The sequence below is a fragment of the Acipenser ruthenus genome, chromosome 42 (genome assembly GCF_902713425.1).
Source record: "Acipenser ruthenus chromosome 42, fAciRut3.2 maternal haplotype, whole genome shotgun sequence".
NCBI lineage: Eukaryota > Metazoa > Chordata > Actinopteri > Acipenseriformes > Acipenseridae > Acipenser > Acipenser ruthenus.
Window position 1 is genome coordinate 7,333,582 of NC_081230.1, and position 19,588 is coordinate 7,353,169.

A 19,588-nucleotide genomic window follows, 5' to 3' on the forward strand; every position below is an offset into this window, starting at 1 on the left:
GACATTGAATTATGAAGTTCCAGATGGTTTGGATCAGATCAAGATATTCAAGTGTTTGTGTTCTCTACTATTAATTCTTGCTTTTGTCCTTAATGCTTGTTCCATTTCATTCTACAGTATATTGATGCTAAAAGCTCCTTGGTGGTTAATTTTTCCAGTTCTCTGTTTATTAATGCAGCCTCTTTCTTTTTCTACAGCGTATCCCACCTGTTTCCCCCTGACTCAGTTCACCTGCAACAACGGCCGTTGCATCAACATCAACTGGCGCTGTGACAATGGTGAGTCCCCCAGCCAACCCCCCTACCTCCTTCCCTAACCTGTACTCTGCAGGCCTCCGTGCTGTACTGCGCTCACACAAGCGAAATCACCAGAAGCAAAAATGATTTAAACAAGGCTGGCTCTCCAGTACTTCACCCCGGGCAAACTTGAAAGAAAGCCTTTCAATTTTAATATCAATACATTTTGATTATTAAGGTAATGATGATCGTACAAAAAGACAACTTGCCAGTAAAGCCAGCCTCCAATCTTCTACAACTAAGCATACATTATTTAGTGTGTGTGTGTGTGTGTGTGTGTGTGTGTGTGTGTTACCAGTCTGTCTTCGATTTTATTTGATTTATTCTAGTAGTATACCATTTTTAGAACTCTCCCTCCTCACTCGTTGGTCATGGTTGGCTTTTGATTGATTTTTGCTTTGTTTGTACTGTGTCAGAGCTGCTTGTTGTAAAGGGTATGGCTGTATCACAGTTTGCATTCATCACACAAAGCAATGAAAACACAGCCTGACTTTTGCTCTTGTTTTCCTGGAAAGGGGAGATTGGCATTCACGCTAATCCACACAGGAAGCGTGACCTGCCTTTGACCCAGGGGGACGGGATCAACACAGGGGTCTGCTTTGGCTGGCTGGCTGAGCAGTTCACAGGGCAGTGAGGCCGTACTGAAAAAAAATCTATTGGTTTGCAGTAACCCAGTTTCCCCATCACAGTTTTAAATACATAAACCTGAAACGCTGAAATAAATCGGAAATCGTTTTCATGCAGTGCCAGCACCTGGTTAATGCATCTGCGTAGGGTGTCGTTATAAAGGATGTTAGCTCGTGCAGTTTGGGTGAGAGAACCATACAATGCAATATAATTTGCTTTTATGTAGTGCTCTTCACACAGAGCATCCCAGGGCACTTAATATTAAAACACTTATTTTTAAAAAAGTCATTGGCCAATCAATCCAGCTTAAAACCAACGCAAACATAGATTTCAAATTTTGATTTGAAAGATTTGACTGTGCCAGCATTCCAAAGAGCATAACAGCTAAAGGCCCTCGCCCCTCCCGATGTTTAGACCGCTTTTAGGAACAAGCAAAAGTTTAACGTTCACTGATCTCAAGGTGCGACTATAAAGGCCCCAAAACCATGAAGGGCCTTATAAGTTGTAAGCAGGCTTTTAAAATCAGTCCCAAATTTAAAATGAAGCCAGTGCAGTGATTTAAGAGCCTCAGTAATGTGTCGTCAAATAAAGCTTCTGTTTTTAATAAGAAGCACCTTACGCATGACTTGTTCTAAATCCCCAAAATTAAGATTGTACTCATGAGCTACTACTAAAACATAAAACCGTTTTTTAAACTTTAGAAACAGATGTATGTTCTGTGAACGGGGTGACTGATCTGTAGACAGGAATTTGGATGCGTCCTTTGCAAAAACACAAATATTTTGCCACATAAATCAACCCTTTACCGTAATCATAATAAAGGATTTTCTTTCCAAACACCCACAGACATACCCTTTCTAACCACGAGGTGTCTGTTTTTTAGTTTAACTCCCTGTCTGATGTTTTGTTGGTTTGCTTTCTCGTGTTAGTGTTTTTATGTTTCTTTAAAAGGAAGCTTGCTGGCAAAGCTGTACGGTTTTGTCGTCATAATTATAACCCTCCCGAATTGCCTCAGACTGGGTTTGTTTATTATTATACTGTGGTCAGTGCCCTCAGAAACATGATAATCTTGAAATGCTCACACAAACAGCAGCTTAATTTAGATATTTTTTTATGTGAAATTGCATCTAAACAATTGATAATAATAGTAAATGTACAGTAATTAATCAAAGTACTTTAGTATGTTCACAGAGTTATTTTTTTTAATAATTATACCTTTGCGTTTTGTCTTTGGACACTTAACGCATTTATCAATACAGATACTAGCGCTAAATTACAGAAGCTGTGTTTTCAACAGCTCAGTATGAAATCAGAGGTGAAGCTTTTCAGCAAAGACTGCTTGTTTTCGATGGTGCCTGCAAGCTCCCTGGAAGACGTCCTTGTTTGTGTTTGTGTTTGTGTGCACTCCGTGCCGACTCTCCTGTCTGGTCTGTGTTTCAGAAAAGGATTGTGGGGATGGCTCTGATGAAATGAATTGCCCGAACCCTACCGGTTAGTGCATAGATCAACATGCACCATCCTGCGCGCTGCTAGAGCAGGGTCTTACAGGGGTTACTTTCCCAAACCAGGGCGGGGTGGAGGCTCTGCTTACGCTAATAGCAGCTTGTTTCGCAGACCCTGATTAGCACTAATCTGGGATTGCTTAAAGGTATTATTAGGTGGTCCAAGTGCTAATCTGTAAAACCAGTCACAGGTGTCCTCAGGGATGGGAATAAGACTCCTATTGCATAGCAGTGTCAACCATTCCAGGTTTTGCTAGAGCTAGGTTGGCCATAGTGTATAGTTAACAAGCCCAGCTGTGTCTTACTCAACTCACAGTAAAACCGGGAATGGATCAATGGGAGTTTTATTTCCATCCCTTTGTCTTACACTGTCGCTGTGCAGTTGCAGCTGATCCAGGGGCTACCCGTCTGCATACAGGGGCTTATCTGCAAGCAGTTCTTTGTGAATGTATGCAGTTAATAGCAATAGCAGCTCTAAATCAAATACTTGGCTTAATGGAGCCATTTTTTTTTTTAAGTCAATCTATGTAATTCATAGCAATCCACTTTTTAGTCTAAGCAAACACAATTAAGTAATTGGTTAGTCTCTTTGGCTCCTCTGTTTTCAGTTTCTGCCGAGCTACAGTAGATATGTAGATTTTTTTTTTTTTGGAAGTACTTCCATGCTCAATGTATCGGATCTGGGTACATTCCTTCATGGTGCATGGGATGATCTATGCAGTTTCTGTGATTTTTTTAAAAATTTTATTTTATTTTTTCTTTATTTGCTTTCAAGTATAGATTCTATACATGTAGTGCAACTGTAGGTTGTAAACGCGCTGAAGAAGGCTGCTTCTAGATTAAAGATTACATGTACATGTTTGATTATTTATAGTTGACTGTGCTTTTAAAAGCTAATTGAAACAGTGCTAACTAAGGTATATTACAGCAGTTCCATAATGTGTTGTATGTGCTTTCATTTACATAGTGGAAATAAATAAATGAATGCAATTTATTACCAGTAGTTACCTTCTCTCATTTCATTGTGATATAATCAAATACAATGACTCCCAGCTTAGGGTGCAAAAGGCAGCATTAGTTTGCGAGAGGAAAACACATGGGCAGTGTTACAAAACTAGAAAACCCAAGAGGTGGATTCTTATATTAACCTTCTGAGTCTATTTAAATACACACTGGAGTAAATTACCTTTGATACGCAGTGGCCCATGTCGTTATCTCTGACAGCTAACCAATTGGTGAAGTCTAGAATGCTAACAATTTAGTACGGCAAAAAACGAGACGCCACCAGCCATTTCTAAGGGTACATGTGTAGGAGAATGAATCGCTGTTCTGTTGCAGATAATGACTGCGGAGACAACAGCGACGAGGCAGGCTGCAGCCACTCTTGCTCCAGCGCGCAGTTCAAATGCAACAGCGGCCGCTGCATCCCGGAGCACTGGACCTGCGACGGGGACAATGACTGCGGCGATTACAGCGACGAGACGCACGCCAACTGCACCAACCAAGGTGAGCACTTACTAACGGTGCGGCTGTGCGGCTGCATGAAAACGGAAATGTTCCTAGCGCAGTTTAGACTTGCACTCCCTAATAAGAGTTTCCCATAGTAAAAGCATAGCCAAGAGGTATAGCAAAGCATATTTAACCAAAAAAAAGGGGTAAACTGGTAAATGCATATTATAACCATGGGCGCTATTATAAGGGATCTTTGAACTCCGAATATCTGCCCTGTACTGTACACCTCAACAGTACATAAATGGACATGGGAAACCTAAAACCAGAACACTAGGTTAGTTAACCTTTCTGGAAGTGAATAGCCAATGCTTTCCCCAACAATTCTTTCCCCAAGTCTTATACGGTGGTCACCAGAAGGCTGCTCGGGCAGGCTGCCTGATATGGATTTGAAGCCTCTCGGTTGGGCAGTTAAGGGAATTGTTAATTACTTAGGTGTGGGGCTCCAAGCAGTCGAGATGACAAAGTAAAGATGAGGGATGCATCTGTAAATCCTTGGACACTTACTGTCACGATGGCCAGCTGTCATCCTCATTGATTTATTTATTTTTAACACAAAATCAATGGCCTGCGTCTAATAAAAAATGGTCTAAGAAACAGAATTGGCTTAACTGTCGCCTCTGTATCAATGCTCTGCTGGTTCAGAAGAGAGAAAATAAATTTTGCATTGCAGAAAACCTGAGAAGTAATTTTCCTTCTTGCAAGTCTAGATATAATTGCTCCATGGATCAGCCTATTGGAAATACGGTTTTTGGATCGCTAAGTTACCAATATCATTTTTATAATATGCATGTTGGGTCTTCAGGAAAAAAGAGCTGCTATGATCCATGCCACATGGATAATTGACTTGCACCACTTATTAAAATAGTTACCTTATTACATATCACACAATAGCCCATCAGAGTATCGTGAACTCAGTTCTTAGATTAAGCTTCACAGGTCTTCAAAGTTGCTGCATGATCATTGACGGGAGATTAGAACATGCTTCATCCAGCACTGTCCAGAAACTCACTGTGTATCCCCTCCCCCTCCACCTCTCTCCCCTCCTCCCCCAGCCACTCGCCCCCCCGGGGGCTGCCACACAGATGAGTTCCAGTGCCGCCTGGACGGGCTGTGCATCCCCATGCGCTGGCGGTGCGACGGAGACACGGACTGCATGGACCTGAGCGATGAGAAGAACTGCGAGGGGGTGACACACATCTGCGACCCCAACGTCAAGTTTGGCTGCCGGGACTCCGGTGAGTACCAAGACCCGCTGATCAGCCAGAGCGCCCCCGCCTAAGTCAGGAGTCGTGCTCCCAGTACTGCAGTGCAGTGCCGTTTTATTTAAACTACTGTAACTAATGAAGGGTGGTATTTCAGTACATTGTAGTTAAATGTGAGGAATATCTAGAAACTATCATCCATACATTTGGTTATACCACTATACAGCAGAATGCTACTTTGCCATTTTAACACGTGTTTTGTGTGTGTGTGTGTGTGTGTGCGCAGCGCGCTGCATCAGCAAGGCCTGGGTGTGCGATGGGGACAGCGACTGCGAGGATAACTCTGACGAGGAGAGCTGCGAGGCGCTGGTGTGCAAGCTGCCCTCCCACTCCTGCGCCAACAACTCGACCCTGTGCCTGCCGCCCGAGAAGCTGTGCGACGGAACCGATGACTGTGCCGACGGCTCTGACGAGGGGGAGCTCTGCGGTACGTACAGGAAGTACAGGGCAGGGGACTGTTTGTATGCGACACACAACAAACACTGTCAATATTACTGTGTATACAGATGACATGGCTCCCTCTGAGCTGGGAAACTGCTTAGTTTAGGAGATCCTGTGCAGAACCTGCCACTGCTGAAGTCGTTACTGACTCATGAATAATCAATATTGTGTGTGTCCTCCACAGACCTGTGTGCCCTTGGGAATGGGGGCTGCAGTCACAACTGCACCGTGGCTCCTGGGGAGGGCATTGCCTGCTCCTGCCCACTGGGAATGGACCTGGCTGCCGACAACAAGACCTGTCAGATCCAGAGCTTCTGCGCCAAGCACCGCAAGTGCAGCCAGCGCTGTGAGCAGGACAAGCAAACCGTCAAGTGCTCCTGCTACGAGGGCTGGGTGCTGGAGCCCGACAAGGAGAACTGCAAGAGTAACGGTGCGTCGGAGAGGCCCGCTGCAGGGGAGGGAGAATTATTATCCCCAGGCTGGGAGGTTATTGAGTCAGAATCAGGGGATATAAGGAGATGTCTCTCTATACTTATGCTGTACAGTGGCTCTACTTCATGGTGACGGAACATTATGTGGAACATTATTCAACAGGTTTCATTCAACTTCCATATAGATGCTTTCTCCGGAGTACTGACACCTGATCAAAATTTTTTTTTTTTTTAATGAAACGGAGATATTGTACAAGCTGCTACTTGTACTGCAACTCTGAGTAACCAGGAACTTTAGGCTACCGGCATTCCTTGATTTTGTATTTCCTTTTTTTTTCTCCTCAGATCCTTTCAAGCCGTTCATTATCTTCTCGAACCGCCACGAGATCCGTCGCATAGACCTGCAGAAGGGGGACTTCAGCGTGCTGGTCCCGGGGCTGCGGAACACCATTGCACTGGACTTCCATCTCAACCAGAGCGCCCTCTACTGGACAGATGTGGTGGAGGACAAGATCTACCGCGGGAAGCTTTCCGACAGCGGTGGTAGGGTCACTAGACGTCCCGCTTTGACCGGGACCGCCCCCCTTTTTTCCCCATTACTGTTCCGATATTTTTCCCCAAACCTTACAAAAGTCCCGGTTTTCTAAGAGCTAGATAGAACTTTTTGAACATGCACAGTCATTTTTTCGTAAAGTATATGGGAAACTACAAAGCGGTATTTAATATGTTAACGTAACGTTATTCAGCAGGTTTCATTCGCCTTTATGAAGCTAAATTAGTTAATTCTATAGGGTGATGCAGAACTTTTGGCCATAGCTGTACAACCTCCCCAAACCAAATTCTTACTATAGAAAGAAACATTCTCATTATGCAAGAGCTTAATTAGGATTTTCAAGCTTTTTCTCCAATGATAATTACCCTCTGTCTGCCATTTGACGCTTTAACTTGATTTGAGCTTGGAAGAGCCGAGGGAAAGAAAAGTACTGCTTTGGTATTCCGAGCCTGGGATTTTAATTGAGGCTGTCTAAACAAACGAGAGCGCCTGGCTGGCAGGGACTGCAGTGAATTACAGTCTGCTGTGTCTGGGTGTTCCTCTTGGATTGGATGGGAAGGGCGCAGCTGGATCCCGCAGAGACGATGGCAGCTGACGGCATCTGTGCAGTTGAGCTTCTCCTCCACAGAGTACACTGTGTCACCATGGGCACAGAGACTGCCTTGTTCCCTAATGATGATTGGCTCAGTTTGCTTGTAATTAGAGTAATTAGAACTCGGTAGACAGCCACAACTGTATAACCCCCCAACCCCCCCCACCCCAATTTTTTTTTTACATTGGGTTTTTCAGAAGAACTTTCTAAAGCTATACATAAGGACAAAAGAAGTTCATGTATTTTGCAATCCGGAAGCCTATGGTGGGTTGAGATTCTTGTTAGGAGTGTTACGGCTGTAAGTTTATCAGTTTGGTTGTGCCTGTTTCTCCCTGCTGCAGCTCTGACCAGCTTCGAGGTGGTGATTCAATATGGCCTGGCCACCCCCGAGGGTCTGGCAGTGGACTGGATCGCTGGGAACATCTACTGGGTGGAGAGCAACCTGGACCAGATCGAGGTGGCCAAGCTGGACGGGACCATGAGGACCACACTGCTGGCTGGAGAGATCGAGCACCCGCGGGCCATTGCACTCGACCCCCGGCACGGGTGAGGACTCAAAGTTAACTCTGCCCCAACACTAATAATCTCTTTTAAAATATCATGTGATTCAAACCATTCTAACGCAGATACACGTTTTGAGTCGTGCCACGTTCACTCAATAGCAATTCAGAGTCAGGTTGCATTCGTTGCAATGTATTGATTTGTTGTGCATATGAAATAAGAAAAGGAACACATGGCCACAATTATGTGTGTGTGTGTATATGTAATTATACACACACACACATTTCAGTTTTTTATTTTTCTTAAAAATATTTCCCAACATAAAACCAATGTCACCTTACAGTAATTGATTTTGAGTTCCAGTGTTTTAAAATAAAATATCAAACAGAACGAAATTTCAATGTACCATTTGTAATTCAGTAATATGAGAGAATTGATCAGGGGTCTGAATACTTTTGCAAGGCACTGTGTGTGTGTATATATATATATATATATAGCGAGCATCGCATTGTAAGGAAGCTGATTTCTTAGGTCCTTTAGCATCGGCTAAACCAACATGCCTTAAACACCACACACATCCAAATCAGACGGCAGCTGCTGATTGCCTGCAAGGCTGTGAAATGAGTCTTTAACTCAAAAAGCTGCACTGTGAATTTTAATGGAAAGTAATGATGTGCGCTGTGCCTTTTAATTAGTTTGTTTTGTCCGTCACACAATTGCGGGTTCCTGAAGGGTTTGCAAGAATCTCTCATTCCTTTTTTTAAAATACTCAATCTGTCCAGCTTGGCTGTTCCCAATTGGAAAGTTAAGGAATGAATTAATTCATTAATTGATTTAACCATGGGACTTCCAGTCCAGGTTTTTGTTCCAACCACCCCCCTTGCTTATTACATAAACCTCTGATGTATTCCTAAAGTACATTGCTTATTAAATTACTGTACTACTTTCATCATTTAATTATACTTATTAAACATGTAATGGAACCGCCCTAGCCTAGCATTAGGTTTTTGTTGGGTTTGTTTTTCTGGTTTTCCATCGAAGGCTCCTTGTTCGTCAGTTTGACCCTCTTTTTCTCCTCCCCCAGGATCTTATTCTGGACAGACTGGGATGCCAACCTGCCTCGGATTGAGGCTGCCTCCATGAGTGGGCAGGGCCGGCGAACCATCCACAAGGAGACTGGGAGCGGAGGCTGGCCCAACGGCCTCACTGTCGACTACCTGGAGCAGCGCATCCTGTGGATCGATGCCAGGTAACCTCAACTCACACACCCTCCCCGTAGCCTTCCTGTAACTTCCCCTCAAAGAGTAAGTAGCGGGGTTCCGAAAAATATAGCGTTACTCGTGCCCACGTGTTGCTACAACTGTTTAAATAACTACCTGTAATTCTTTTCTTTTCATTAACATCCTGATAACTTTTTACACTTAGCACTTGTTGTTACTGTGTGTTTATTAAAATTTGTATCGCTCTTCCTATAGTGATTCAGAGGACAGAACTCAAACCCCAGTGCACTAGAGCAGCCATTTTGAAAAGAGCTTTGAAACAGACTTAAGTTGTAAGTGTAAAAAGTTGTCAGGATGTTAACAATGAAAATAAAAATGACAGGTACGTTATTTAAACAGTTGTAGCAGCGCGTGGGGACGTGGAGCGCTTTCTTTTCCACAGCCCCGCTACTTGCTCTTTAACATCCTGTTCTGTAAACTGTCAGTCTGTTGGGGCGCTGCATTGGTATTCAGCCCTTTCAGAGCCGCGAAAGCTGCTTCCCTGCAAAATTGGCTTTGACTTAGCTGGTGATGTGAAAGTAACAAGGTTTTTAAGATGGGAATTTTGCCTACAACTGCTGACCAAAAAGGAAATATTTTTTCTGGAAGTTCTCACTTTTAATGGCACTGCTACGGTGTACCGTATATTTGCAAAAACAAACTTTTCAATTGCCACATTTTTTTTTTTTTATATAAGTGTGTCGAATCCAATGCAGTATTCTCAGTTTACTTTTTCCTTCTCTGGAGATCGTATCCTGTTTGTGATTGCAGTGAAACATTTGTCATCGGGGCAGCGTGCTGTAAAATACTGTCAGATCTGTTTTACAGAACCCTATTGAAATGCACTGTATTAATGAAATTGAACGCCGCAGGTCCGACGCCATCTACTCAGCCATGTACGACGGCTCTGGCCTGATCGAGGTGCTGAGGGGACACGAGTACCTGTCGCATCCCTTCGCTGTCACCATGTACGGGGGAGAGGTCTACTGGACGGACTGGAGGACCAACACCCTGGCTAAAGCCAACAAGTGGACCGGGCACAATGTGACGGTCGTGCAGAGAACCAACACACAGCCCTTTGACCTGCAGGTCTACCACCCCTCCAGACAGCCCCAGGGTAAGAACTCCTAGCAAGGGCAGTAGATAAGAATCCCATTGCATAAGAGCTATTCAGCTTTGTGATCTCTTGCTCATTGATGGCAAATGTGGGTCATAATTTGAAATGGGGCAAAACGATTACCCTCATTGATTCACAAAAGTTGCTCATCTTCCATTTTTTGTTTTCCTTTAAGTATGAAATCGTGTATAACTTCGTGGAAGACTGACATAGATCCAGTTTAAACAGGGCTGTACACAAATGCCAAATATGTTTTGAAGTACATTCAGTGTAGAAATGTCCGCAAGGAGAGAATGCTTGAAAGCTGTCATTAAGTCTAAGAGGTTTCAGACACAAGCCCAGGGCAGTGCTAGATCTGAGTAGCATTGACATCTTCACTCATGTGTCTTTACAGCTGATCTGCACCAACATCATGCTGAAGCCTCTGGCTATGGTGTTGACAGTGCAAACATGCTTTGGTTCACAGTAACTTGCTGGCAGGCATCTCACATCATAAGTGCCACTGATGCTAATAGCATCCAGCAGCTTGTGTCATTACTGGATCAGGACAGACAGACTGGCTCATGTAATGTTACTGTAATTAAGATTTGACTTATAATATTGATTAAATAAAGAAATATATGCAAAGACGACCTAATCTGTTTATCTATAACAGGTCTAAAATGGATTAGGTATAATGAACTGTATAAATATACATACCGTACTGTACATATGGCACAAGGCAATTTAAACTTTTAACCTTTCTGGTATTTCTTTTTAAACATTTCAAAGCGCCTGCTACCAGTGGTCTAGTCCTAAATCCTAAATCCTAAATGAAGGTACCGGAACACCACAAAAATAGCGATTTTCTGAAACCAGAATTATAATACAAATTTGTATACCGAACTTCTAGTAACACATATAACAGGTCATGCATTTATCCAATTTCTGGAAGTGTTTCCAGGGTCTCTCTCCATCTTGTCAGAATGCTTTACTTTATTTGTGTGTCAGTGGCTTCCTTTGTGTTTTGAATGGCTTGTGAAAAAATCAGTTTCACCACCAGGGTGTTCTCTTAGCCGAAGTGTTCTCTTAGGAGGTGTTCCTATTCACAGAGACGACTGTATACAGGTTCCAGCTTGACCACACCACTGCCCGCTACATTATTTCTCAATGCTTTACTTATCATTGTGATCTCTAGAGATTTCGTTGTGCTGTCATCCCAATCAATATGTTTTTATACAGTACATATTTACAGAGATTTGTAAGCTTGGCAGCCTTATTATAAGTAATGGAAAAAATGAGTTTTTGCAAATGTGACCTGGGAGGTTATTTGGATGATCACAATGGTTTCTTAATTTCTTTGAAGCAATCCAGCTTGCCCTTGTCACACATAGGCTCCATAATAAAAACATGCTACACAGCATGAGTATGGAGCAGCAGCAGTCAGGGACAGCGGTGTCTGGGTGCCAGCTTTACCAGGCACAGTGTGCAGGCCACCACACAGCCCTGACCTCCCCACCTGCAACAGCAGTCTGGGGGTTCAAGTCATGGACGATCCTGGAAGCCATGCAGATGTAAACGAACCATCCAGACTAGGCTGTAGAGTTTAAAACGTTCAACATTTTTCGTTTTATAGTAGCAGCAAAAAAACAATAACTTAGTAATATCAGTTATGTTTTTTTTTATTTTTTGCTCGACCGTTGAGTCAAAAATATGCACGTGTAAGGTTCATATTTTTCGTGTTCAAAATGTTTTTTATATTTAAAAAAAAAAAAAAACGGAACAGTCTAGTGGAGGCTTTATCAGCATCCAATAGATTTGTATCACATTCCAAATATGTTTCCTTACACCAAATTAATGCATGCTTCCTCTTTGCACCAGTGTTTTGCAGAATGGCTTGTAATCTTCCTTGTGTTTTTCATCTGTAGCCCCCAATCCCTGTGCTGCCAATGGGGGTAAAGGACCCTGCTCTCACCTGTGCCTCATTAACTTCAACCAGACCTTCTCATGTGCCTGTCCCCACCTCATGAAACTGCAGAAGGACAATAAAACCTGCTATGGTAAGTCCAGCTATTGACACCTCCATGGAAACTGCTCACTCAACTGAAACGCATTGTGGTATTGCCATTCTTTAGCAGAAGTCTTGCAGTAGTTCACCGGCAGTTCCGACCTCCCAAGTGGTTAAGCTAATGAAGGTTACAAATTCAGCCCACGTTTTGATCATAGACATTTGTCCATGTCCTGTTTTCTAGACCATTCTGTTATATAATATATCAGACAGGCAATCACAAGGCTTCTGTGTATTAAAACAGACCCTTCACCACAGAAATAACGAGCTTGCATTAGTTTGATCTCTGATAGTGTAACAAATGGACCAGTTTGAGGAGCGTAGGGTTCTAGTGAAAGTTTATTTGGTGCAAAATGCAGTGCTTTTTATTCTCAGATTCACCTGTGCAAAATATCCAGCAGCCTTCATAGCGTACAAAAAAGGGGGGTTGCAATAGGTACCCACACAACTTGCAAAACTTGCTCCCCTTTAAAAAATGTATAATTTTCTGAAATATAACTAAAATAGCAGCGTTTTCATTTTCACGAGGACTGGTTGTTTTTCTGTCAATTTCTCCCATTTTTAACTTTTGTTTTTTAACCCCCGCCCCCCCCCCCCCCATTTGCAATTCTTGCACCATTTATAAAAACATGTCATAAAACAAACTACACCCGTACAGTACGCTGGCCAGCTTTTATATGCAAAACAAATACACAGGAAAAAAAAAAACCCAATACGCATTCAGCTGTTACTCTCTTCATCACACAGTTTAATGGGATGATCTGTTTGTGACGTACTGTTCTACAGCTATGGCCAAATGTTTTGCAAAAGTTTAGGATTGAGACACAATTAATTGAAAAAAAAACACAACAACAAAAAAAACCTATAAACATAATTTTGATCTTTCATTTAACATCATGTAATCAAAGAAACTTAAAAATTTTGGCCATCGCGGTACATGCTGTGACTGGGGTCCCTGGTGAAGTGCTTTTCTCATAGTGTTTTGTCACTGCTTGGTTCTCGTTCAGAGTCTCGGAAGTTCCTGCTGTACGCTCGTCAGATTGAGATCCGCGGAGTGGACATTGACAACCCCTATTACAACTACATCATCTCCTTCACGGTGCCCGACATCGACAACGTGACCGTGGTGGACTATGACGCCCTCGAGCACCGCATCTACTGGTCCGACGTGCGCACGCAGACCATCAAGAGAGCTTTCATCAACGGCACCGGCGTGGAAACGATCATCTCCGCAGGTAACTCGCGTCCTTCAGTGACAAACACGCTTTACGGTTCACACACCATCTTGGACAACATCTGCAATACTAGATTTGTAAGCTGGGTCTGTGAAACCTGTTTGAGTGGTAAACACAGTTCCGTGTGTGTATTTCAATATTGATTTGGTCTCTTGTCCAGACTTGCCCAATGCCCATGGGCTGGCCGTGGACTGGGTGTCACGGAACCTGTTCTGGACCAGCTACGATGCCAACAAGAAGCAGATTAACGTGGCGCGGCTGGATGGCTCCTTCAAGAACGCTGTGGTCCAGGGACTGGACAAGCCTCACTGCTTGGTGCTGCATCCCATCAAGGGGTGAGTTCTGGCACACGCACAGTTATTCATGGGTCCTTCCAGTTCAAGAGGACCAAGGGTGGTTGACCCCTTTCTGGAAAGACCCTTGAAATTATTTGTCTAGGTCCATTCATAACATACCATACCAGTTTAATTTATATAGAGTGTCCTTCACGTGCAAGCATCCCAGGGCGCTTCTCAAATATAAACAGCAAGCCAAAAGAGCTCAAAGTACCAGTCAGTTTATAGTGAAGTAACTCAAGCAAATAGGCAGGGCCACCACCTTGAATAGCCTTGTAAGTGAGGAGCAGTGTTTTGAAATCAGTACGGCGCTTTACGGGAAGCCAATGCAAATAGGTGTAGTGTGTGTAAGTGTTCTTGCTGGGGCGTGTAGAAAAATGAGGTTGTCATGAACGTGGGCATTTTGCAAACTTCAGCCTCTCAATGTGGGGAATAAGTGACATACTGTAGCTCATCTGATGCTTGCCCACAATGTATTCCCTGGAATCCTTTTTTCCCGTCCCGTGTGGTTTTATATTTACAATCGAGCTGGAATGACCTCCATGTTCAAAACAGACCTACGTAAATCTTGTGTAGAAAGGCGATGTGTGTGTGTCTCTTTGAAGCACCTACTAGTAGCCTTCCGTTCAGTAGGCACAGTACGGATTTGTCAACATGCCTGTTTTACAAGCCTGCCTCTTTCTGCCCGACCCCCTCAGATAATATTAAGATAGCAAGGATAAAGAAAAAAAAAACAGCCTCTTAAAATGCTGACTACTCCAAGTTCTCAGGCTACAGGTTCCCTCATCTGTTCCTAATGAAAGAGCATAAATCAAATAGTGCTGCTACAGACGTGCTTAAATAGCTGCCGCTGTTCGGCTTCCCCCGGGGTATGTGGCTAGGGGCTTAGGGCTCTCTAGTCAGTGTGATTTTTTTTTGACAAACCTAAAGCAATACTGAACAGTGCACAGCGCAAAGCCATTCGTCATTCCTTCTTTTCTCTACGCATCTCTGCTGCAATATCAGCTGTCAACATAAAAAGTGATTTGTTTTTATATATTTTCATTCTATATGTACTGCATCATTAATCAACCAGGAGGGGATGCGACTGAAAACATGGTTTACCATCAAAGCCGGTGTTTACTGGGGGAAGGGCTGTTAAGAATGAATGCTACAACAGTCTCTTGCTGCACATTGGCAACAATTGCCATTGAGTTATATACACACATACCCCTTTTAAAAACGTACTTGACCAAGGAATGTTTCCGGGTTTGGCTCGGCCTGAAGCACAAGCAGATGCCAGTACTGTATGTTATTGTATGGTTGCCAGATCGGTCAGTTTGAGAATTGAAGAGCAAAAAAAAACGACACCCAGAAGGAAGTCGGTGTCCTGGTGAATCAGCCGTCCCTAGTCGAGTTTGACGTGCTTTGCACCCAGCAGCACGGGGTTCGTGTGCGATTCCAGTAAGTTCACGTAGGGGCAACTGTAGCCAAGAGGCTGATGTTAACCAGCTGTTGCTTTGGAATGAAAGCACACACACACACACACACACGCTCGATCGCTCTCTCTCTCTCTCCCTCTCTCTCCCCCCCCCCGTCCTTCCTGCATGTGTATCCAGAGCTCCCTAATGCGTTCCAGATTGAGCTAAACATATCTCTAAATATAAAATCTTGCTCCCTCTCCTGAGAAGTATTGCTCCAGAGTATTTAACTTGAGCTTATTTTACCTCTGTGTTTTAGGCCTAAAAGTTCCAACTTGTGCTGTTTTTCTGATGAGGGTGATATCCACAGAGGACTAATGAGGGTTATATCCACAGAGGACTAATGAGGGTTATATCCATAGAGGACTGACCACCGACCACCAAACCCAGGCCTCCAGAGGTCAAAGGACAGTGGATTAACTGTACCCCTCCTCTGTTAGAAGTTGGAACTAAAAACTTTGTTTACGGATGGATTCACCCTGTAATTAAAGCCCTTGAAACACGAGCAAACTTTTAGGCAGGGCAGTCTCATTTCAACAACTGGGGATAATTCTTTAAGCAGTTGGTAGAAACTGGTGTTTTGCGTTTCACGGGCTTAAAAGCACCAAGATCACACACTCTATTTCAAAAATTCAGTTTGTTTATACCTGGTGGTGCTTTCTCCAAACGGAATGGTTTTTTGAAACTCTGGACTGGCTCCACGCCCGTCTCCCAGTGACCCCGCTCCCCCCATCTCGAGACTAAAGAGAGCATCTGGGAGCGATTAGCCTGTTGTGTCTTTGATCCTCCGCTGTGGAGGATGTGGAGCAGATGTGTGGGGCTGCCTCAGCTGGGAAGGCATGAAACAGGCGTGTGGACCTGCAAGCCTTGCTTGTTGGGCATGCAGGACGTAATAAACTCAAGATGTAAACCTTCAATCTAGTGGGACTTGTTACGCCATGAAATGAGTGCATCAAATATGGATGACCAATTACCATTTCACTGTCAAAACTCTTCTAACTATCCTTAGATTTGACACAGTATTGCATTCATGCATATTCATGCATATTAATGAGATACTCGTAGGCAGTCGTGTATTTCTAAGAAATTATTATTATTATTATTATTATTATTATTATTATATTTTGTAGTTGCACTGTTCTTTCGCTCAGCCCGTATTTTTTTTAGGGTTTATAAGATCAATTGAATCAGCAAGAACTTGCACGGTTTTCATTACAATTCAATTAATTTGCCCGGTGATGCACTAAATTGTAAGAGATCCGCCAACAGTTATCATCACCACTAAATCTTGCAGCAAGGAAACAAGCTTCAGAAACCTCACACCTATTAATATCTACATCTACATTGTCTGGTTTCTAACCTTTTAGCAGTGACCTTCTTGCATACAATAACTGTTTACCATTACTTTGAGAAGATGTGCTGACTTACACAAGACTCAGGTGCTCATATTGCCAGTGCTCATATTGCCAGTGCTCATATTGCCAGTGCTAAGTTTATTTCTTGCTCCGTTCCAATACACTGATATAAACAAGATGTTTGTTTTTGGGGTTTTTTTTGCAGTAAACTCTACTGGACAGATGGAGACAACATCAGCATTTCTAACATGGACGGTACGAACCGCAGTCTCCTCTTCACCAACCAGAAAGGACCAGTTGGTGAGTTTCTTCAAAAATATTTAAAGAATAGTTATGAGGTCATACAGCCACTCCCTGGCTAGTAATTCCACTAGCTTGGTGATGGCGACCCCCTCCTTTTTTGATATTCAATTCCGTTCCCACAGCACACCCTGGTGGAAACGAAGGAAATTCAGCTGTCATTTGAACCTGTAAACAACTGTAGCTGAGCACTTTGATCAACACTGGGGCTAATCAAGCTCGTAGTAAAACCTGGAATGGGTGAAACTGCTGTGCATTAGTTCCATCCCAGCAATACAAGATCTTTATTGGTTCTACTTTTTAATGTGGAAGGCTCTTTCAAGTTAAAGATATTTCCTCATTGGTAAAAATTATTTACCTTTAAGTTTATTTAAACTTCAGGTGTATGAATGACCTTTACTTTTCAAGATACCTCAAGACAACACAGGTGTACAGCTATGCCCAAAAGTTTGGCATCACCTAGAATTTTAGGATTGAGACTAATATATATATATAATATAAATGATCTGACACACTGTTCTTTCCCCTCTCCTGTTCCAGGCCTCTCCATCGATTTCGTCACAAGCCAGCTGTATTGGATTAGCTCTGGGAACAACACCATCAACCGCTGCAACCTGGACGGCAGTGGCCTGGAGGTCATCGATGCGGTCAAGGGCAAACTGACCAAAGCCACGGCTCTCGCCATCATGGGTAAATTAATATTGAGTTGGACATTAAAAATATGAACCGCCTCCTCGAGCCTTCATTAGCATAAAGAGTGGGTTATATAGAGCAGTGGATCTCAAACTTTTTGGACCGCGCTCCCCTTCCCCTAGCCTGTTGTATTTGACCCCCCTACACATGTGTATATATGTCTAACATGCCACTGGCTTCTCTGTCTGTCACTGCTGTTGTGTGTTTTTTTTTTTTTTTTTTTTTGCATGAACCAGCCACCGATCCATCTTAAGAGCAAACTTCACACTGCAAATTACAGTTTATCGATTGTGTCCAATGCTTACTAATGTGCACACCGCGTAGTAAGCCGATAAACAACATACATCACCAGATGACAGCGGACTTCATCCAAGCAAGCTTAAAAGGCACCAGTCAGATGCACAGTGCCATCTAGAAACTTTGACATGCCAAGAGGTGTCAGTAGTAAGAATTAATTATGTTAATTAAGATGAATTAAGTTTATATATATGTTAATAAACTATATTAACAAAGTAACAGACAAACTAACATTAATAAACTGTCGAACTAAATTAACACAGCACCCTTACACATGTTAAAAAATGCAGCAGCAGCTCTAGGTTAATTATGAATACCTGTACAGGAGCAACATTCAAGACATGCACAAAATTATTTAACAGAATGTAGAAGCAACTCAGAATGGAAAACATCAAATTGCCCAGCGGCTTCAATTTTCTTTTTTTCAGGAGCTTGAAAAATTTCCAACTTTTTTTTTTTTTTTAAACAAACAGCGGCGCGTTTCACTGTTTGTTTGCATGCCATTTTGTAGCGATGAGGTGCACTCGTGGAAATCAGAACACAAAACCAGGCAGTGATGGGACTGTGGTTCTGGAAAGATTGAATAAACCATTTGAATTTTGAGTTTGATGATGATGAGCTATCGGGTTACAAAACAGTACTGTGTCAGCTGTGAACGAATCGCTATCAGTGCCAAAAAGGTGTTCTTTTAAGCGAAGTTCCTGTTCCTTTAGGCGGAGCATAGTTCTCTTAGCCAAAGTTTTCTCTTAGGAGGTGTTCCTATATAGAACAAGTACAATATGGAAAAAGAAAGTATGGTAAACATGGTAAATTACACCGCAAAATGCCTACTCATTCTGTCTTTTGGATTTAAATAAATACAGGTAGATTTACTAAAATATATCAGTCATGTAGAATATTAAACATTCTTCAATGCCAGATATTTCAATGCTTGATCTTTCAACACCTGTTATATGAAGCGTGTTTGCAGGATTTAACTAAAAATAGGATGAGTTTGGGCAGCAATGAATTCAGTATGGAGCTGATGAAAGGTCCATGAATATAGGCTGCTCTGTGTGCTGCAAGAAGTCTGAGAAATTAACTCTTTTAGCACTTTTACTGCAAGTTAACCATAGGATTACTAATAGAATACTTTCTTGACTGAAAATAACTGAATGATTTTAGACATACACGCATACCTATAGTTTTGAGTGATTTTCAGTAAGGTGGTCTTGAGTTAAATATTAAAGTACTTGAAATGTAGTGGTTGATTTTATATAAGGTGGATTTTGCCAGGGATGAGATCCTGAACTGCCAGTTGACTTTCTCTGCTTGTTGTGGTCCTCAGGTGACAAGCTCTGGTGGGCAGACCAGGGGACAGACCAGATGGGAACATGTGACAAGAAGACTGGAGCGGACTGGACCGTGCTGCGCAACAGCACCTCACCGATGATGCACATGAAGGTGTACGATGAGTCCGTCCAACTGGGTACGCAGCCGGGAACATGGAGAAACCTACTGGACCAGCCAGGGATGGAAATAAGACTCCTATTGCATAGCAGTTTCACTCATTCCAGGTTTTAATAGAAGCTTAATTAGCCACAGTGTGTATAGGTAACTAGCTCAGGTGTGTGTGTGTCTTATTAAACTCATATCAAAACCAGGATTGGATCAATCTGCTATGCAATGGGAGCCTTATTTACATCCCTTAAGGCTGTTGACATGAGACACCAAATCAATAAAAAGGCATGGGACAGGTTTTTCTTGTGGCTAAGATGAAGGCTTTCTTCCCCT

General features: G+C 42.8%; 1 protein-coding gene across 4 annotated transcripts in view; it reads left to right on the forward strand.

The window, feature by feature from the left end:
• The window catches only part of LOC117401016 (low-density lipoprotein receptor-related protein 1), a 138,876-nt gene that overhangs the window by 78,560 nt on the left and 40,728 nt on the right, over positions 1–19,588 (forward strand). For all 4 annotated transcript variants that reach the window (XM_059011466.1, XM_059011468.1, XM_059011467.1 and 1 more), the window contains exons 19-33: positions 198–278; positions 3,764–3,931; positions 4,990–5,172; positions 5,426–5,626; positions 5,825–6,070; positions 6,417–6,614; positions 7,558–7,762; positions 8,802–8,966; positions 9,849–10,093; positions 12,001–12,132; positions 13,148–13,375; positions 13,536–13,710; positions 16,731–16,825; positions 17,366–17,515; positions 19,143–19,283. In XM_059011466.1, the coding sequence (XP_058867449.1) occupies positions 198–278; positions 3,764–3,931; positions 4,990–5,172; positions 5,426–5,626; positions 5,825–6,070; positions 6,417–6,614; positions 7,558–7,762; positions 8,802–8,966; positions 9,849–10,093; positions 12,001–12,132; positions 13,148–13,375; positions 13,536–13,710; positions 16,731–16,825; positions 17,366–17,515; positions 19,143–19,283 (2,613 nt within the window). The remainder of the gene's footprint in view (positions 1–197; positions 279–3,763; positions 3,932–4,989; positions 5,173–5,425; positions 5,627–5,824; positions 6,071–6,416; positions 6,615–7,557; positions 7,763–8,801; positions 8,967–9,848; positions 10,094–12,000; positions 12,133–13,147; positions 13,376–13,535; positions 13,711–16,730; positions 16,826–17,365; positions 17,516–19,142; positions 19,284–19,588) is intronic.